Here is a 22,319-nt window from a genome sequence, read left to right as displayed (position 1 = left end):
TGTAGTACTGGTTAGGGTGGTGTAGTACTGTTATAGTGGTGTAGTACTGGTTACGGTGGTGTAGTACTGGTTACTACTGGTTATGGTGGTGTAGTACTGGTTATGGTGGTGTAGTACTGGTTACTACTGGTTATGGTGGTGTAGTACTGGTTACTACTGGTTATGGTGGTGTAGTACTGGTTATGGTGGTGTAGTACTGGTTACTACTGGTTATGGTGGTGTAGTACTGGTTACGGTGGTGTAGTATTGGTTACGGTGGTGTAGTACTGGTTACTACTGGTTATGGTGGTGTAGTACTGGTTACGGTGGTGTAGTACTGGTTATGGTGGTGTAGTACTGGTTATGGTGGTGTAGTACTGGTTACTACTGGTTATGGTGGTGTAGTACTGGTTATGGTGGTGTAGTACTGGTTACTACTGGTTATGGTGGTGTAGTACTGGTTACGGTGGTGTAGTACTGGTTATGGTGGTGTAGTACTGGTTACGGTGGTGTAGTACTGGTTAGGGTGGTGTAGTACTGGTTACGGTGGTGTAGTACTGGTTACGGTGGTGTAGTACTGGTTAGGGTGGTGTAGTACTGGTTACTACTGGTTATGGTGGTGTAGTACTGGTTACGGTGGTGTAGTACTGGTTACTACTGGTTATGGTGGTGTAGTACTGGTTACGGTGGTGTAGTACTGGTTAGGGTGGTGTAGTACTGGTTACGGTGGTGTAGTACTGGTTACGGTGGTGTAGTACTGGTTACTACTGGTTATGGTGGTGTAGTACTGGTTACTACTGGTTATGGTGGTGTAGTACTGGTTACTACTGGTTATGGTGGTGTAGTACTGTTATGGTGGTGTAGTACTGGTTATGGTGGTGTAGTACTGGTTACTGACTGTTTCAGTCGTACTCGTAGCAAAGACTCGGAAAATAAATACAGAAAGATTCACTTCATTTCCACACAGACCACTCAGAGACAAAAACCATGCAGGAAAATCTCTCTCACACACACACACAGACACACACATAGACACACAGAGTGAATGAGAGCAGAGAGTCAGCAGAAACCAAAGCAGACAAACATGCAGAGATCAGCCGACCAACACCAGCTGGTCTGTTACACACATCAGACATGTTCCTGGATCCTGGACCACAGAGTCTAGACCAGGTCTGGATCCTGGACCACAGAGTCTAGACCAGGTCTGGATCCTGTGGACTGGATGAGACGCGTCTCCTCCTGACATCTACCCTGCAGCTCTAACAGACGCAGTGCTCCTGCAGTGACTAAGCTGTATGAAGAGGAAGATGCAGCCCGGCGCTGCGCCTCCCTGCTCCGCACCTCCTCCCTCCCTCAGAACCGACCCGGCTTTACTGACCCTCCCCAGTCCGACCCCCTGCGGTCCCAGACAAGGAGTCCACACAGTCAGAGACAAGCTGGCACCACTCGGCGGTTTTTACCTTCAGTTTGGGTTTAATAAACGTCGACATGCTGGGAATCTGTGCCGGCTTGATAAAGAACATGACAATAAACACAACCATCAATCCCTGTGGGTCACTTTAAGATGACCCCCCACCACCCACACACACCCGTTTAATGACGCAACGTCACTGTTTTATAGAAATAAAAAAAACACGTAAGAGATCTAGAGTTTTAGGAACAAATCACTAAATTAACTTAAGTCTGAGTTTGAACAACCAAATATGAAATTATCTAAATTATTTTAACCCTTTAAATGCTAGTATGGAAAGAAAAACACACCAGAAATTATGTAATAAAGTTGGCATTGATTACATGGGTTAAACTAATCTGAATAATTACAGACTGGGTCGTTCTGATCGGGACTGAACTTGGTTTATTGTTTATGGTCTGTAATGTGTTCATGGCAGCTTTTGGGGAGGATGCTTTGGTCCTGAAAGGGTCATACATTTGTCCCACGTGTCACATTGAACTTGAAGAAAAACTAAAATTTGAACTTCAAATGTTTTTAAGAAAAACTTGTGAATAAAATCATCCGACGTGGTGAAACTCGACCAGATTCAAGGTCAGAAACGGAGTGAAAAATGACCTTGAAGGTTGACCGATGCAAAGTCTGAGCCAGTTATCCAGAGAGCTCCGTAACAAACCTGGCAACCCGGGAGACAAGGACCTATTTTCTATGTAGGCCATTAAGATGTTACAGTGCAGACATGGTGAAAAAGCGAGGTCACCTGTTTCTAAATGCTGCAAATTGTCTCCAACAGCACTGACAGAGCTGAGTATTCGCTGGCTGCACCCTCCCTAACAGCCTCCATTACATATAATGGATTTCAGACATGACAAACGCTGCCTGGAACATTTGCAAAGTAAAATACTCGCCTGTCATCAACTGAAATGAAAGCACTTAGGTTTAATGCACCGGCTCTGGCTCCCCATCATCAGAGGTACGGCACAAACATCACATGGAATTTGTATTTTCATTTTTTTGCAGGTTGTCCTGTCGAGAGCCCAGGTCTAAGAATGGGGAAAAATCTTTTTTATTTATTGCTAAATCAGAAAAAAAATGTCTTTAGAGTCTTTATTAACAAAGTGAAGATGGCTTCAGTAACACTGTCATCCTGCAAATGATCTGATAGCAGGAAAACCGGTGGAAATGTGATATTTTAGTCAGTTTAATCCAGATATTTTCATACTGATGGTGACAACAAGGTCTATAACAACTAAACCAAAGATCATACTCAACGTCATTAAACTGTATCTCACTGAAAGTTTTAATAAACACACATTTTTATTACCTTTCGTATATTTTCATGTATTTAACCAGGTAAAATCAGCTGAGAACAACATTTACAATGATGACCTGGCATATCAGACTGGCGCGTCCACAGTGTGGACTTTAATCCCAGTTCTGGTTACTGGGTTTTATACTGAGCTGCGGGGTGGAAGCTGGCCCCTCCCTGACAAACCCCAGCTGGCTCAGCAGTCACATCCAGGGGTCATGAGACGGCACAAAGACTTTATATCCTGGATTTGCAGCCAAATGGAAACCAATAGGCCTGGTGATGACCAGTTCTTTAACTGGTTTACTAAATGGGAGTAATGGTCCACCACAGCGTGTTGTCAGAGTGAAGAAGCCTGAAATAAACTGTGTTTAACCCGGGAGGGGGGCAGCTGGGCGTCACCCTTCCAAACTCATGCAACCCAGCTCCCAAACCGAGCCGTTTTACAGCATTTATATGTTATTAACCTTAAAACACAGAACATGAAAACCTGTCCTCGATATCATGTCTGTGGGACAGATGTTAATCTCCAGTTAATGGATCCTGCAAACGGGCCGCTAATGTCCAGACCTCTTTAAACAGCATCTAACCGCCACGAACAGAAAGCACATCATATTCTGTGGATTATTTAAAGATATAAAAGAAATTCAGCGGATAAAAACACATGATAAAAGCTTTAGTTGACATATGGTTCGGTGTTATCTGACTGTAAACCTCGATCAGGCCAAGCTAACATGGCTATTAGCACCTCGGCTCATGCTAATAGCAACATCTTTTCCTTTTCCTAAATCTCCTTTGGAATAAACAGACGGGCTGAGAGCAAATGCATTTGTTTTTGGTAAAAAAAAAAAAAAAAAACCGTTGTGAATATTTAGCAAACATGGCTTGAACTAGTTATCATACCCCACCAAGCCAGCGACGCGTCCGCAGCCCGGACACAGTGAAAATGAAAAGAAAATAGAAGTGGCTGAAAACCTGATAAATATTCTGTAATTAGTCTGTATTACTGGTCTGAAACCAGTTAAAACACAACATACCTCAGATTTTCTTTGCGAAAGCGCTAACGAGCGGTGTCTGTCCTGCCGGATCGGTGACGATGATGGTTGTTGGAGGATGCTGCTCAGAGGCGTTGTTTTTCACTCCAACGTGACGTAATGCGCTGCAGATGTACGGAAAGAGCCGAACAGCGCCGGTAAAGCCCGAAGAAGAATCCCGGAAAGAGCCGAACAGCGCCGGAAAAGCCCGAAGAAGAATCCTGGAAAGAGCCGAAAAGCGCCGGAAAAGCCCGAAGAAGAATCCCTTACAGCACTGTTTCTCAAGTTGGGGTACGTCAACGCATTCCAGGGGGTACAGTAACTTTTAGAAAACATATATCTTTTTGTTTCCTTTAAACCGTCCTTAGATCGAATAATATAATATTATAAATGTAAGTGTATATTCATAAACTGAATTTACATTTAGATTTACACCATATGATTCCTCCCAAAATCCCACATTCTGATGTGAATTGAACCCCACCTGTTACGAGCCAAATCATATCCATTAGTCACTGTCGCCCTGACAACGCACATGATGGAGGCCTGGTTGAAGCGTAGTAGAGATGTGCACGCTTAAAGTTTTATAAACCAAACACAACTTGCAAAATGCTGTATTTCATGTTTTTTTCTGACCAAAAAATACTTAGCAGTGGTTAAGGTACTTGGCTGAAAAAATATTTTACAAGGGGTACTATGTTACAAAAAGATTAAGCACCACAGCCTCATATAAAAAAATAGGGCTTTTTCTATTTTTTCATTTGGACATTTTTCATTTAAAAGGTAAATATAGATATATTTATGTAAGAAAAACGAGCACCAGAAATAGTGAGAAGGGTTTAATTTTTAATTCAGTAAATAAACTGATTTTTAAAAATTACAGTCAAAGATAAATACTTCATCACATTCAGACTTTCTTCACTGGACTACTGGACTACAGAATGGGACTACTGGACTACAGAATGGGACTGTGGACTATAGAATGGGACTACTGGACTACAGAATGGGACTGTGGACTATAGAATGGGACTACTGGACTACAGAATGGGACTGTGGACTAAAGAATGGGACTGTGGACTACAGAATGGGACTGTGGACTACAGAATGGGACTGTGGACTACAGAATGGGACTACTGGACTACAGAATGGGACTGTGGACTACAGAATGGGACTGTGGACTACAGAATGGGACTGTGGACTACAGAATGGGACTACTGGACTGGACTGGATATGAAGTGTCTGGTGGCGGTACGCAGCCTGGCGGTATGCAGTCTGGAGGTAACAGCTTGGTGGTACCAGTCTGGCGGTACGCAGTCTGGCGGTACGCAGTCTGGCGGTACGCAGTCTGGTGGTACCAGTCTGGCGGTACGCAGTCTGGCGGTACGCAGTCTGGTGGTACCAGTCTGGCGGTACGCAGTCTGGCGGTACGCAGTCTGGTGGTACCAGTCTGGCGGTACGCAGTCTGGCGGTACCAGTCTGGCGGTATGCAGTCTGGCGGTACCAGTCTGGCGGTACGCAGTCTGGTGGTACCAGTCTGGCGGTACCAGTCTGGCGGTACGCAGTCTGGCGGTACGCAGTCTGGTGGTACCAGTCTGGCGGTACGCAGTCTGGTGGTACCCAGTCTGGCGGTACGCAGTCTGGTGGTACGCAGTCTGGTGGTACGCAGTCTGGCGGTACCAGTCTGGCGGTACGCAGTCTGGCGGTACCCAGTCTGGCGGTACGCAGTCTGGTGGTACGCAGTCTGGTGGTACGCAGTCTGGCGGTACCAGTCTGGCGGTACGCAGTCTGGCGGTACCAGTCTGGCGGTACGCAGTCTGGCGGTACCCAGTCTGGCGGTACCCAGTCTGGCGGTACGCAGTCTGGCGGTACGCAGTCTGGCGGTACCCAGTCTGGCGGTACCAGTCTGGCGGTACGCAGTCTGGCGGTACGCAGTCTGGCGGTACCAGTCTGGCGGTACGCAGTCTGGCGGTACCAGTCTGGCGGTACCAGTCTGGCGGTACGCAGTCTGGCGGTACGCAGTCTGGCGGTACGCAGTCTGGCGGTACGCAGTCTGGTGGTACCAGTCTGGCGGTACGCAGTCTGGTGGTACCAGTCTGGTGGTACGCAGTCTGGCGGTACGCAGTCTGGTGGTACCAGTCTGGCGGTACGCAGTCTGGTGGTACCAGTCTGGTGGTACCAGTCTGGCCGTACGCAGTCTGGTGGTACCAGTCTGGTGGTACCAGTCTGGCGGTACGCAGTCTGGCGGTACCAGTCTGGCGGTACGAGTCTGGTGGTACGCAGTCTGGCGGTACGCAGTCTGGTGGTACCAGTCTGGTGGTACCAGTCTGGTGGTACCAGTCTGGTGGTACCAGTCTGGCCGTACGCAGTCTGGTGGTACGCAGTCTGGTGGTACGCAGTCTGGCGGTACGCAGTCTGGTGGTACCAGTCTGGTGGTACGCAGTCTGGCGGTACGCAGTCTGGTGGTACCAGTCTGGTGGTACCAGTCTGGCGGTACGCAGTCTGGCGGTACGCAGTCTGGCGGTACGCAGTCTGGCGGTACGCAGTCTGGTGGTACCAGTCTGGTGGTACCAGTCTGGCGGTACGCAGTCTGGCGGTACGCAGTCTGGCGGTACGCAGTCTGGTGGTACCAGTCTGGCCGTACGCAGTCTGGTGGTACCAGTCTGGTGGTACCAGTCTGGCGGTACGCAGTCTGGCGGTACGCAGTCTGGCGGTACGCAGTGTAAGAGGTTGTGATGTGTACATTCAGTGTTTTACTAGGAGTCTGAGTGAAGTTGGAAAAACCACAGCAAAGTAAAAGTTTTTGGTTTCTTTGCCAATAAAGCTCCATTTTGTTTGTTTTTCAACACATTTCATGACTTTCTGCTGCATCAGAATAAAACACTTTTATTCATCGTCTAAAGTTACGTCACAGAAACGCGGGTTGAAACTTGAAAGTAAAAAATGTTTAGGACTCATATTCTGTAATGTTGGGAAGAACTTCTGTACGATCAGACTGAATTAAAGGGGAATGTTGAACCATCTTCAAGTCGGTCTTCGGAATTAGCGAGAGTCCCTGTTGGCAGCGATGTCGGTCATTTACGTACAGTTTCTGGAAACAGGACTTCAGTTTGGATGTACATCTTTAATCATCTCAGTTATTTCAACTTGCAGCAGCTCACAGATAAAGGAGTTCCTCGTCCACCTCCTGGTCCAGACCACGGTAATCCTCCAGCTCTTCTGGGAACATTCGGAGGTACATGTAGTGGAACAGGTGCTATGAGATGGGTGAGAGGGCCCGCAGTGAGCCACCGGGGGCCACGTCCCCAAACACATCGGTGTATGATGCTTTCAGGAACTGGACATAGTTCTGGAGGCTTCGGTTGGTGCTGTCTGACTGCTCCAGACGATCCTTCATGTCCTGCAGTCGGCTCTGGTACCTTCTCTCTATCTGGGTATCAGAAATACAAAACATGCAGCCATGACTGACTTCCTACACACAGAACTGGAGCTGGTGCATGCAGCCGATGTTTCCTGGGGAGGGAAATGAATAGGCATGGGGCTGCGCCCTCACAAGACCAATCCTGAAGACATTTTAGCAATGAGATTATGAAAGACTGCACCGTGGTTTGTAGCCCAGGTGGGCGGGGCTTCCCTGGACCGCAGTCGTCTCACTCACCTTCGCAGGTGTGTTTAAAGTGTCATCAGGTTGGTCTGACAAGGCTGCAGTCCAGGTAATCTAAAGGAAGCCAGATCAGATTTTACCTCCTCCTTGCTGCGTGTCAGCTGGCTGATTTCTGCGTTAGTCCTGCTCAGCTGGCTCTCCAGTTCCAGCATCTTGGACTGAGTGAGACGGTCTTTCATGGCAGCACGTTCTCTGGTCTCTGACATCTGGAAAGAAGCATCACTGGCTTTAAAGAACCGGAGACACTGAGAGGAATATCATACACAAGTGATATTTAATCATTATTACAAGCAACCTGTAAAAAAACTCATCTTTTCCTGGTCTAGATGAGAGTAACAGTCCAAATCTACTGAACCGGAAATATTAAAGTAGTTACCATAAAGAGGGACAGAATTCTAAATCTTAGCAGGTATGATTAGTCACATCTGCTTTTCACAGTCTATGAGAGCAGCTGTGGAGAACTGAAGCAATAAATGACAGCTTTAGGCAGTTAAAGTTTCTTATCCATCAGAAAATAAGAGTATGGCCATCACAGAACTCTTGTAAGTGCAGAGAATGGACATTTCATCCACTGCTGTCCAGACATAACCTCCATCTGACTGGACGTAGGGTTCAGTCTAGTGAAAGACACCTCGTCTCTGTCCTTCAGTCCTGTCTGAATGAAGGATGAACAAACACATAAACATCGTGGTGTAAACAGTCTGATAAGCTGTTGATGGTGACGGCTTCAGTCTGTCAGGAGGACTCCATGCAGAGATCATACACAACCCCTAAAGGATGATCAGACTGGAGAGCTTCACCAGACAGACACACTTTCTGGAGACTGACTGTCAGACAGACTAAAGTTTAGTGAAGACTCTATACCAGGGGTGCTCAAGTCCGGTCCTCCAGATCTACCATCCTGCTGTTTTTAGGTGCAACCCTTCTCCAACACGCCTGAATCAGATAAGTGTCTCGTTAGCAGGCCTCTGCAGAGCTGGAAGACATGTAAAAAGAGGAGTTCAGCTGTTTGACTCAGCTGTGCTGGACAGGGGTTGCATCTAAAGGTTGCAGGATGGTAGATCTCCAGGACTGGACTTAGGCACCCCTGCTCTATATGATGCAGCTCTGCTTTTTGCCTGCAGCTTCCGCTGATCCGTGTGACATTTCCACAGTCTCTCCAGGGATTACCAGTGTTGGATGTAAGGTTTTCACCTGCTGATGAGCATCATTCAGAGCCTCCTCCAGCTGCCGGCTCAACGCAGAGCTCTCTCTTGTCTTCTCTTCCAGAGACACCTGGTTGTTCTGGACGATCTGCTCCAGTTTGGACACCACCGCTAGAAGGTCTCTGCTCTGACTGCCAGTATCCTCCAGCTTCCTGGTCGACAACACAGGTCAGGGACAACAGGACCAGTCAGAGACAATAAGACCAGTCAGAGACAACAGGACCAGTCAGAGACAACGGGACCAATCAGAGGCAACGGGACCAGTCAGAGACAACGGGACCAATCAGAGGCAACGGGACCAGTCAGAGACAACAGGACCAGTCAGAGACAACGGGACCAGTCAGAGACAACGGGACCAGTCAGAGACAATAAGACCAGTCAGAGACAATAAGACCAGTCAGAGACAACAGGACCAGTCAGAGACAACGGGACCAGTCAGAGACAATAAGACCAGTCAGAGACAACGGGACCAATCAGAGACAACGGGACCAGTCAGAGACAACGGGACCAGTCAGAGACAATAAGACCAGTCAGAGACAACGGGACCAATCAGAGACAACGGGATCAGTCAGAGACAACGGGACCAGTCAGAGACAATAAGACCAGTCAGAGACAACAGGGCCAGTCAGAGACAACAGGGCCAGTCAGAGACAACGGGACCAATCAGAGACAACAGGACCAGTCAGAGACAATAAGACCAGTCAGAGACAATGAGACCAGTCAGAGACAACGGGACCAATCAGAGACAATAAGACCAGTCAGAGACAATAAGACCAGTCAGAGACAACGGGACCAGTCAGAGACAACAGGACCAGTCAGAGACAACGGGACTAGTCAGAGACAACGGGACCAGTCAGAGACAACAAGACCAGTCAGAGACAACAGGACCAATCAGAGACAACAGGACCAGTCAGAGACAACAGGACCAGTCAGAGACAACGGGACCAATCAGAGACAACGGGACCAGTCAGAGACAACAGGACCAGTCAGAGACAATAAGACCAGTCAGAGACAACGGGACCAGTCAGAGACAACGGGACCAGTCAGAGACAATAAGACCAGTCAGAGACAACAGGGCCAGTCAGAGACAACGGGACCAGTCAGAGACAACGGGACCAGTCAGAGACAACAGGACCAGTCAGAGACAATAAGACCAGTCAGAGACAACGGGACCAATCAGAGACAACGGGACCAATCAGAGACAATAAGACCAGTCAGAGACAATAAGACCAGTCAGAGACAATAAGACCAGTCAGAGACAACGGGACCAATCAGAGACAACGGGACCAGTCAGAGACAACGGGACCAGTCAGAGACAATAAGACCAGTCAGAGACAACAGGGCCAGTCAGAGACAACGGGACCAGTCAGAGACAACGGGACCAGTCAGAGACAACAGGACCAGTCAGAGACAACAGGACCAGTCAGAGACAATAAGACCAGTCAGAGACAACGGGACCAATCAGAGACAACGGGACCAATCAGAGACAACGGGACCAATCAGAGACAATAAGACCAGTCAGAGACAATAAGACCAGTCAGAGACAACGGGACCAATCAGAGACAACGGGACCAATCAGAGACAACAGGACCAGTCAGAGACAATAAGACCAGTCAGAGACAACGGGACCAATCAGAGACAACGGGACCAGTCAGAGACAACGGGACCAGTCAGAGACAACGGGACCAGTCAGAGACAATAAGACCAGTCAGAGACAACAGGGCCAGTCAGAGACAACGGGGCCAGTCAGAGACAACGGGACCAGTCAGAGACAACGGGACCAATCAGAGACAATAAGACCAGTCAGAGACAATAAGACCAGTCAGAGACAACGGGACCAATCAGAGACAATAAGACCAGTCAGAGACAATAAGACCAGTCAGAGACAACGGGACCAGTCAGAGACAACAGGACCAGTCAGAGACAACAGGGCCAGTCAGAGACAACAGGACCAGTCAGAGACAACGGGACCAGTCAGAGACAACAAGACCAGTCAGAGACAACAGGACCAATCAGAGACAACAGGACCAATCAGAGACAACAGGACCAGTCAGAGACAATAAGACCAGTCAGAGACAATAAGACCAGTCAGAGACAACAGGGCCAGTCAGAGACAACGGGGCCAGTCAGAGACAACGGGACCAGTCAGAGACAACGGGACCAATCAGAGACAATAAGACCAGTCAGAGACAATAAGACCAGTCAGAGACAATAAGACCAGTCAGAGACAACGGGACCAATCAGAGACAATAAGACCAGTCAGAGACAATAAGACCAGTCAGAGACAACGGGACCAGTCAGAGACAACAGGACCAGTCAGAGACAACAGGGCCAGTCAGAGACAACAGGACCAGTCAGAGACAACGGGACCAGTCAGAGACAACGGGACCAGTCAGAGACAACGGGACCAGTCAGAGACAACAAGACCAGTCAGAGACAACAGGACCAATCAGAGACAACAGGACCAGTCAGAGACAACAGGACCAGTCAGAGACAATAAGACCAGTCAGAGACAACAGGACCAGTCAGAGACAACAGGACCAGTCAGAGACAATAAGACCAGTCAGAGACAACGGGACCAATCAGAGACAACGGGACCAGTCAGAGACAACGGGACCAGTCACAGACAATAAGACCAGTCAGAGACAACAGGGCCAGTCAGAGACAACGGGACCAGTCAGAGACAACGGGACCAGTCAGAGACAATAAGACCAGTCAGAGACAACGGGACCAGTCAGAGACAACGGGACCAGTCAGAGACAATAAGACCAGTCAGAGACAACGGGACCAGTCAGAGACAACGGGACCAGTCAGAGACAACAGGGCCAGTCAGAGACAACGGGGCCAGTCAGAGACAACGGGACCAGTCAGAGACAACGGGACCAGTCACAGACAATAAGACCAGTCAGAGACAACAGGGCCAGTCAGAGACAACGGGACCAGTCAGAGACAACGGGACCAGTCAGAGACAATAAGACCAGTCAGAGACAACGGGACCAGTCAGAGACAACGGGACCAGTCAGAGACAATAAGACCAGTCAGAGACAACGGGACCAGTCAGAGACAATAAGACCAGTCAGAGACAACAGGGCCAGTCAGAGACAACGGGGCCAGTCAGAGACAACGGGACCAGTCAGAGACAACGGGACCAATCAGAGACAATAAGACCAGTCAGAGACAATAAGACCAGTCAGAGACAACGGGACCAATCAGAGACAATAAGACCAGTCAGAGACAATAAGACCAGTCAGAGACAACGGGACCAGTCAGAGACAACAGGACCAGTCAGAGACAACAGGGCCAGTCAGAGACAACAGGACCAGTCAGAGACAACGGGACCAGTCAGAGACAACAAGACCAGTCAGAGACAACAGGACCAATCAGAGACAACAGGACCAATCAGAGACAACAGGACCAGTCAGAGACAACAGGACCAGTCAGAGACAATAAGACCAGTCAGAGACAATAAGACCAGTCAGAGACAACAGGGCCAGTCAGAGACAACGGGGCCAGTCAGAGACAACGGGACCAGTCAGAGACAACGGGACCAATCAGAGACAACAGGACCAGTCAGAGACAATAAGACCAGTCAGAGACAACGGGGCCAGTCAGAGACAACGGGACCAGTCAGAGACAACAGGGCCAGTCAGAGACAACGGGACCAGTCAGAGACAACGGGACCAGTCAGAGACAACGGGACCAGTCAGAGACAACGGGGCCAGTCAGAGACAACGGGACCAGTCAGAGACACCGGGGCCAGTCAGAGACAACGGGGCCAGTCAGAGACAACAGGACCAGTCAGAGACAACAGGGCCAGTCAGAGACAACGGGACCAGTCAGAGACAACGGGACCAGTCAGAGACAATAAGACCAGTCAGAGACAACAAGACCAGTCAGAGACAACGGGACCAGTCAGAGACAACGGGACCAGTCAGAGACAACGGGACCAGTCAGAGACAATAAGACCAGTCAGAGACAACGGGACCAGTCAGAGACAATAAGACCAGTCAGAGACAACAGGGCCAGTCAGAGACAACGGGGCCAGTCAGAGACAACGGGACCAGTCAGAGACAATAAGACCAGTCAGAGACAATAAGACCAGTCAGAGACAACGGGACCAATCAGAGACAATAAGACCAGTCAGAGACAATAAGACCAGTCAGAGACAACGGGACCAGTCAGAGACAACAGGACCAGTCAGAGACAACAGGGCCAGTCAGAGACAACAGGACCAGTCAGAGACAACGGGACCAGTCAGAGACAACAAGACCAGTCAGAGACAACAGGACCAATCAGAGACAACAGGACCAATCAGAGACAACAGGACCAGTCAGAGACAATAAGACCAGTCAGAGACAATAAGACCAGTCAGAGACAACAGGGCCAGTCAGAGACAACGGGGCCAGTCAGAGACAACGGGACCAGTCAGAGACAACGGGACCAATCAGAGACAACAGGACCAGTCAGAGACAATAAGACCAGTCAGAGACAATAAGACCAGTCAGAGACAACGGGACCAATCAGAGACAATAAGACCAGTCAGAGACAATAAGACCAGTCAGAGACAACGGGACCAGTCAGAGACAACAGGACCAGTCAGAGACAACAGGGCCAGTCAGAGACAACGGGACCAGTCAGAGACAACAGGACCAGTCAGAGACAACAAGACCAGTCAGAGACAATAAGACCAGTCAGAGACAACGGGACCAGTCAGAGACAACAGGACCAGTCAGAGACAACAGGGCCAGTCAGAGACAACGGGACCAGTCAGAGACAACGGGACCAGTCAGAGACAACAAGACCAGTCAGAGACAACAGGACCAGTCAGAGACAACAGGACCAGTCAGAGACAATAAGACCAGTCAGAGACAACAGGACCAGTCAGAGACAACAGGACCAGTCAGAGACAATAAGACCAGTCAGGGACAACGGGACCAATCAGAGACAACGGGACCAGTCAGAGACAACGGGACCAGTCAGAGACAACGGGACCAATCAGAGACAACAGGACCAGTCAGAGACAATAAGACCAGTCAGAGACAATAAGACCAGTCAGAGACAACGGGACCAATCAGAGACAACAGGACCAGTCAGAGACAATAAGACCAGTCAGAGACAACGGGACCAATCAGAGACAACGGGACCAGTCAGAGACAACAGGACCAGTCAGAGACAACGGGACCAGTCAGAGACAACGGGGCCAGTCAGAGACAACGGGACCAGTCAGAGACAACGGCACCAGTCAGAGACAACAGGGCCAGTCAGAGACAACGGGACCAGTCAGAGACAACGGGGCCAGTCAGAGACAACGGGACCAGTCAGAGACAACAGGGCCAGTCAGAGACAACGGGACCAGTCAGAGACAACGGGACCAGTCAGAGACAACGGGGCCAGTCAGAGACAACGGGACCAGTCAGAGACAACGGGGCCAGTCAGAGACAACAGGACCAGTCAGAGACAACAGGGCCAGTCAGAGACAACGGGACCAGTCAGAGACAACGGGACCAGTCAGAGACAATAAGACCAGTCAGAGACAACAAGACCAGTCAGAGACAACGGGACCAGTCAGAGACAACGGGACCAGTCAGAGACAACGGGACCAGTCAGAGACAATAAGACCAGTCAGAGACAACGGGACCAATCAGAGACAATAAGACCAGTCAGAGACAATAAGACCAGTCAGAGACAACGGGACCAGTCAGAGACAACGGGACCAGTCAGAGACAACGGGACCAATCAGAGACAACAGGACCAGTCAGAGACAATAAGACCAGTCAGAGACAATAAGACCAGTCAGAGACAACGGGACCAATCAGAGACAATAAGACCAGTCAGAGACAATAAGACCAGTCAGAGACAACGGGACCAGTCAGAGACAACAGGGCCAGTCAGAGACAACGGGACCAGTCAGAGACAACGGGACCAGTCAGAGACAACAAGACCAGTCAGAGACAACAAGACCAGTCAGAGACAACAGGACCAATCAGAGACAATGAGACCAGTCAGAGACAACAGGACCAGTCAGAGACAATAAGACCAGTCAGAGACAACAGGACCAGTCAGAGACAACAGGACCAGTCAGAGACAATAAGACCAGTCAGAGACAACGGGACCAATCATAGACAACGGGACCAGTCAGAGACAACAGGACCAGTCAGAGACAACGGGACCAGTCAGAGACAACGGGGCCAGTCAGAGACAACGGGACCAGTCAGAGACAACGGGGCCAGTCAGAGACAACGGGGCCAGTCAGAGACAACGGGACCAGTCAGAGACAACAGGGCCAGTCAGAGACAACGGGACCAGTCACAGACAACGGGACCAGTCAGAGACAATAAGACCAGTCAGAGACAACAAGACCAGTCAGAGGCAACAGGACCAATGAGAGACAACAGGACCAGTCAGAGACAACAGGACCAGTCAGAGACAATAAGACCAGTCAGAGACAACGGGACCAATCAGAGACAACGGGACCAGTCAGAGACAACAGGACCAGTCAGAGACAATAAGACCAGTCAGAGACAACGGGACCAGTCAGAGACAACGGGACCAGTCAGAGACAACAGGACCAGTCAGAGACAACGGGACCAGTCAGAGACAACGGGGCCAGTCAGAGACAACGGGACCAGTCAGAGACAACGGCACCAGTCAGAGACAACAGGGCCAGTCAGAGACAACGGGACCAGTCAGAGACAACGGGGCCAGTCAGAGACAACGGGACCAGTCAGAGACAACAGGGCCAGTCAGAGACAACGGGACCAGTCAGAGACAACGGGACCAGTCAGAGACAACGGGGCCAGTCAGAGACAACGGGACCAGTCAGAGACAACGGGGCCAGTCAGAGACAACGGGGCCAGTCAGAGACAACAGGACCAGTCAGAGACAACAGGGCCAGTCAGAGACAACGGGACCAGTCAGAGACAACGGGACCAGTCAGAGACAATAAGACCAGTCAGAGACAACAAGACCAGTCAGAGACAACGGGACCAGTCAGAGACAACGGGACCAGTCAGAGACAACGGGACCAGTCAGAGACAATAAGACCAGTCAGAGACAACGGGACCAATCAGAGACAATAAGACCAGTCAGAGACAATAAGACCAGTCAGAGACAACGGGACCAGTCAGAGACAACGGGACCAGTCAGAGACAACGGGACCAGTCAGAGACAACAAGACCAGTCAGAGACAACAGGACCAGTCAGAGACAACGGGACCAGTCAGAGACAACGGGACCAGTCAGAGACAATAAGACCAGTCAGAGACAACAGGGCCAGTCAGAGACAACGGGGCCAGTCAGAGACAACGGGGCCAGTCAGAGACAACGGGACCAGTCAGAGACAACGGGACCAATCAGAGACAACAGGACCAGTCAGAGACAATAAGACCAGTCAGAGACAACGGGACCAATCAGAGACAATAAGACCAGTCAGAGACAATAAGACCAGTCAGAGACAACGGGACCAGTCAGAGACAACAGGACCAGTCAGAGACAACAGGGCCAGTCAGAGACAACAGGACCAGTCAGAGACAACGGGACCAGTCAGAGACAACAAGACCAGTCAGAGAAAACAGGACCAATCAGAGACAACAGGACCAGTCAGAGACAACAGGACCAGTCAGAGACAATAAGACCAGTCAGAGACAACAGGACCAGTCAGAGACAACAGGACCAGTCAGAGACAATAAGACCAGTCAGAGACAACGGGACCAATCAGAGACAACGGGACCAGTCAGAGACAACAGGACCAGTCAGAGACAACGGGACCAGTCAGAGACAACGGGGCCAGTCAGAGACAACGGGACCAGTCAGAGACAACGGCACCAGTCAGAGACAACAGGGCCAGTCAGAGACAACGGGACCAGTCAGAGACAACGGGGCCAGTCAGAGACAACGGGACCAGTCAGAGACAACAGGGCCAGTCAGAGACAACGGGACCAGTCAGAGACAACGGGACCAGTCAGAGACAACGGGGCCAGTCAGAGACAACGGGACCAGTCAGAGACAACGGGGCCAGTCAGAGACAACGGGGCCAGTCAGAGACAACGGGACCAGTCAGAGACAACAGGGCCAGTCAGAGACAACGGGACCAGTCAGAGACAACGGGACCAGTCAGAGACAATAAGACCAGTCAGAGACAACAAGACCAGTCAGAGACAACGGGACCAGTCAGAGACAACGGGACCAGTCAGAGACAACGGGACCAGTCAGAGACAATAAGACCAGTCAGAGACAACGGGACCAATCAGAGACAATAAGACCAGTCAGAGACAATAAGACCAGTCAGAGACAACGGGACCAGTCAGAGACAACGGGACCAGTCAGAGACAACAAGACCAGTCAGAGACAACAGGACCAGTCAGAGACAACGGGACCAGTCAGAGACAACGGGACCAGTCAGAGACAATAAGACCAGTCAGAGACAACAGGGCCAGTCAGAGACAACGGGGCCAGTCAGAGACAACGGGGCCAGTCAGAGACAACGGGACCAGTCAGAGACAACGGGACCAATCAGAGACAACAGGACCAGTCAGAGACAATAAGACCAGTCAGAGACAACGGGACCAATCAGAGACAACGGGACCAGTCAGAGACAACGGGACCAGTCAGAGACAGTAAGACCAGTCAGAGACAATAAGACCAGTCAGAGACAACAGGGCCAGTCAGAGACAACGGGGCCAGTCAGAGACAACGGGACCAGTCAGAGACAACGGGACCAATCAGAGACAACAGGACCAGTCAGAGACAATAAGACCAGTCAGAGACAATAAGACCAGTCAGAGACAACGGGACCAATCAGAGACAATAAGACCAGTCAGAGACAATAAGACCAGTCAGAGACAACGGGACCAGTCAGAGACAACAGGACCAGTCAGAGACAACAGGGCCAGTCAGAGACAACGGGACCAGTCAGAGACAACGGGACCAGTCAGAGACAACAAGACCAGTCAGAGACAACAAGACCAGTCAGAGACAACAGGACCAATCAGAGACAATGAGACCAGTCAGAGACAACAGGACCAGTCAGAGACAATAAGACCAGTCAGAGACAACAGGACCAGTCAGAGACAACAGGACCAGTCAGAGACAATAAGACCAGTCAGAGACAACGGGACCAATCATAGACAACGGGACCAGTCAGAGACAACAGGACCAGTCAGAGACAACGGGACCAGTCAGAGACAACGGGGCCAGTCAGAGACAACGGGACCAGTCAGAGACAACGGGGCCAGTCAGAGACAACGGGGCCAGTCAGAGACAACGGGACCAGTCAGAGACAACAGGGCCAGTCAGAGACAACGGGACCAGTCACAGACAACGGGACCAGTCAGAGACAATAAGACCAGTCAGAGACAACAAGACCAGTCAGAGGCAACAGGACCAATGAGAGACAACAGGACCAGTCAGAGACAACAGGACCAGTCAGAGACAATAAGACCAGTCAGAGACAACGGGACCAATCAGAGACAACGGGACCAGTCAGAGACAACAGGACCAGTCAGAGACAATAAGACCAGTCAGAGACAACGGGACCAGTCAGAGACAACGGGACCAGTCAGAGACAACGGGACCAGTCAGAGACAATAAGACCAGTCAGAGACAATAAGACCAGTCATAGACAAATAGGGCCAGTCAGAGACAACGGGACCAGTCAGAGACAACGGGACCAGTCAGAGACAACAGGACCAGTCAGAGACAATAAGACCAGTCAGAGACAATAAGACCAGTCAGAGACAACGGGACCAATCAGAGACAATAAGACCAGTCAGAGACAATAAGACCAGTCAGAGACAACGGGACCAATCAGAGACAACAGGGCCAGTCAGAGACAACGGGACCAGTCAGAGACAACGGGACCAGTCAGAGACAACGGGACCAGTCAGAGACAATAAGACCAGTCAGAGACAACAGGGCCAGTCAGAGACAACGGGACCAGTCAGAGACAACGGGACCAGTCAGAGACAACGGGACCAGTCAGAGACAACGGGACCAATCAGAGACAACAGGGCCAGTCAGAGACAACAGGGCCAGTCAGAGACAACAGGACCAGTCAGAGACAACGGGACCAGTCAGAGACAACGGGACCAGTCAGAGACAACGGGATCAATCAGAGACAACAGGGCCAGTCAGAGACAACAGGGCCAGTCAGAGACAACGGGACCAGTCAGAGACAACGGGACCAGTCAGAGACAACAGGGCCAGTCAGAGACAACGGGACCAGTCAGAGACAACAGGAACAGTCAGAGACAATAAGACCAGTCAGAGACAACGGGACCAATCAGAGACAACGGGACCAATCAGAGACAACGGGACCAGTCAGAGACAACGGGACCAGTCAGAGACAACGGGACCAGTCAGAGACAACGGGGCCAGTCAGAGAAAACGGGACCAGTCAGAGACAACAGGACCAGTCAGAGACAATAAGACCAGTCAGAGACAATGAGACCAGTCAGAGACAACGGGACCAATCAGAGACAATAAGACCAGTCAGAGACAATAAGACCAGTCAGAGACAACGGGACCAATCAGAGACAACGGGACCAGTCAGAGACAACAGGACCAGTCAGAGACAATAAGACCAGTCAGAGACAACGGGACCAGTCAGAGACAACGGGACCAGTCAGAGACAATAAGACCAGTCAGAGACAATAAGACCAGTCATAGACAAATAGGGCCAGTCAGAGACAACGGGACCAGTCAGAGACAACGGGACCAGTCAGAGACAACAGGACCAGTCAGAGACAATAAGACCAGTCAGAGACAATAAGACCAGTCAGAGACAACGGGACCAATCAGAGACAATAAGACCAGTCAGAGACAATAAGACCAGTCAGAGACAACGGGACCAATCAGAGACAACAGGGCCAGTCAGAGACAACGGGACCAGTCAGAGACAACGGGACCAGTCAGAGACAACGGGACCAGTCAGAGACAATAAGACCAGTCAGAGACAACAGGGCCAGTCAGAGACAACGGGACCAGTCAGAGACAACGGGACCAGTCAGAGACAACGGGACCAGTCAGAGACAACGGGACCAATCAGAGACAACAGGGCCAGTCAGAGACAACAGGGCCAGTCAGAGACAACAGGACCAGTCAGAGACAACGGGACCAGTCAGAGACAACGGGACCAGTCAGAGACAACAGGACCAGTCAGAGACAACGGGACCAGTCAGAGACAACGGGATCAATCAGAGACAACAGGGCCAGTCAGAGACAACAGGGCCAGTCAGAGACAACGGGACCAGTCAGAGACAACGGGACCAGTCAGAGACAACAGGGCCAGTCAGAGACAACGGGACCAGTCAGAGACAACGGGACCAGTCAGAGACAACAGGAACAGTCAGAGACAATAAGACCAGTCAGAGACAACGGGACCAATCAGAGACAACGGGACCAATCAGAGACAACGGGACCAGTCAGAGACAACGGGACCAGTCAGAGACAACGGGACCAGTCAGAGACAACGGGGCCAGTCAGAGAAAACGGGACCAGTCAGAGACAACAGGACCAGTCAGAGACAATAAGACCAGTCAGAGACAATGAGACCAGTCAGAGACAACGGGACCAATCAGAGACAATAAGACCAGTCAGAGACAATAAGACCAGTCAGAGACAACGGGACCAATCAGAGACAACGGGACCAGTCAGAGACAACGGGACCAGTCAGAGACAACGGGACCAGTCAGAGACAACGGGACCAGTCAGAGACAATAAGACCAGTCAGAGACAACGGGACCAGTCAGAGACAACGGGGCAAGTCAGAGACAACGGGGCCAGTCAGAGACAACGGACCAGTCAGAGACAACAGGACCAGTCAGAGACAACAGGGCCAGTCAGAGACAACGGGACCAGTCAGAGACAACAGGACCAGTCAGAGACAACGGGACCAGTCAGAGACAACGGGATCAATCAGAGACAACAGGGCCAGTCAGAGACAACAGGGCCAGTCAGAGACAACGGGACCAGTCAGAGACAACGGGACCAGTCAGAGACAACAGGACCAGTCAGAGACAATAAGACCAGTCAGAGACAATGAGACCAGTCAGAGACAACGGGACCAATCAGAGACAATAAGACCAGTCAGAGACAATAAGACCAGTCAGAGACAACGGGACCAATCAGAGACAACGGGACCAGTCAGAGACAACGGGACCAGTCAGAGACAACGGGACCAGTCAGAGACAACGGGACCAGTCAGAGACAATAAGACCAGTCAGAGACAACGGGACCAGTCAGAGACAACGGGGCAAGTCAGAGACAACGGGGCCAGTCAGAGACAACGGACCAGTCAGAGACAACAGGACCAGTCAGAGACAACAGGGCCAGTCAGAGACAACGGGACCAGTCAGAGACAACAGGACCAGTCAGAGACAACGGGACCAGTCAGAGACAACGGGATCAATCAGAGACAACAGGGCCAGTCAGAGACAACAGGGCCAGTCAGAGACAACGGGACCAGTCAGAGACAACGGGACCAGTCAGAGACAACAGGGCCAGTCAGAGACAACGGGACCAGTCAGAGACAACGGGACCAGTCAGAGACAACAGGAACAGTCAGAGACAATAAGACCAGTCAGAGACAACGGGACCAATCAGAGACAACGGGACCAATCAGAGACAACGGGACCAGTCAGAGACAACGGGACCAGTCAGAGACAACGGGACCAGTCAGAGACAACGGGGCCAGTCAGAGAAAACGGGACCAGTCAGAGACAACAGGACCAGTCAGAGACAATAAGACCAGTCAGAGACAATGAGACCAGTCAGAGACAACGGGACCAATCAGAGACAATAAGACCAGTCAGAGACAATAAGACCAGTCAGAGACAACGGGACCAATCAGAGACAACGGGACCAGTCAGAGACAACGGGACCAGTCAGAGACAACGGGACCAGTCAGAGACAACGGGACCAGTCAGAGACAATAAGACCAGTCAGAGACAACGGGACCAGTCAGAGACAACGGGGCAAGTCAGAGACAACGGGGCCAGTCAGAGACAACGGACCAGTCAGAGACAACAGGACCAGTCAGAGACAACAGGGCCAGTCAGAGACAACGGGACCAGTCAGAGACAACGGGACCAGTCAGAGACAATAAGACCAGTCAGAGACAACAAGACCAGTCAGAGACAACAGGACCAATCAGAGACAACAGGACCAGTCAGAGACAACAGGACCAGTCAGAGACAATAAGACCAGTCAGAGACAACGGGACCAATCAGAGACAACGGGACCAGTCAGAGACAACGGGACCAGTCAGAGACAATAAGACCAGTCAGAGACAACGGGACCAGTCAGAGACAACGGGACCAATCAGAGACAACGGGACCAGTCAGAGACAACGGGACCAGTCAGAGACAACGGGACCAGTCAGAGACAACAGGGCCAGTCAGAGACAACGGGACCAGTCAGAGACAACGGGACCAATCAGAGACAACAGGACCAGTCAGAGACAATAAGACCAGTCAGAGACAACAGGACCAGACACTGGGACCAGTTAACGGAGAAGAAGGATACACATTGTGTTTCAGATGATGAGACAGACGAGGATAAAGGAACCTGCGAACCACAAAGCTGGTGAAAGAGATGCTACAGCACAGATGAGGAGACAGAGACAGATGGAGGTGAACAGGACTAGCTGGTAACTAGGTTAACTAGGTTAGCAGCCAGTGAAGCAG

At 50.7% G+C, this 22,319-nt stretch overlaps 2 protein-coding genes across 6 annotated transcripts in view; both read right to left on the bottom strand.

The window, feature by feature from the left end:
• The window catches only part of sptan1 (spectrin alpha, non-erythrocytic 1), a 42,920-nt gene extending 39,050 nt beyond the window's left edge, over nt 1–3,870 (bottom strand). For 4 of the 5 annotated variants that reach the window (XM_079256436.1, XM_079256439.1, XM_079256437.1 and 1 more), the window contains exons 1-2: nt 3,776–3,849; nt 1,440–1,487 (exon numbers count right to left, since the gene is read on the bottom strand). In XM_079256436.1, the coding sequence (XP_079112562.1) occupies nt 1,440–1,469 (30 nt within the window). In that variant the 5' untranslated portion in view covers nt 1,470–1,487; nt 3,776–3,849. Of the gene's footprint in view, nt 1–1,439; nt 1,488–3,775 lie in introns of all 5 variants that reach the window. The other variant, XM_079256438.1, reaches the window with a different exon arrangement.
• A 3,155-nt stretch (nt 3,871–7,025) lies between these two features.
• Nucleotides 7,026–22,319, bottom strand: part of odf2a (outer dense fiber of sperm tails 2a) — a gene marked incomplete at both ends in the record, with an annotated part of 103,546 nt that continues 88,252 nt past the window's right edge. Inside the window, 3 exons of the mRNA XM_079256408.1 lie at nt 7,026–7,199; nt 7,514–7,639; nt 8,628–8,790. Coding sequence (XP_079112534.1) covers nt 7,026–7,199; nt 7,514–7,639; nt 8,628–8,790 — 463 coding nt within the window. The remainder of the gene's footprint in view (nt 7,200–7,513; nt 7,640–8,627; nt 8,791–22,319) is intronic.

Source organism: Telmatherina bonti (assembly GCF_933228915.1).
Source record: "Telmatherina bonti genome assembly, chromosome: 17".
Classification (NCBI taxonomy): domain Eukaryota; kingdom Metazoa; phylum Chordata; class Actinopteri; order Atheriniformes; family Telmatherinidae; genus Telmatherina; species Telmatherina bonti.
Note: the sequence above shows the minus strand (reverse complement) of the source record. Positions and strands in the feature narration are given on the sequence as shown.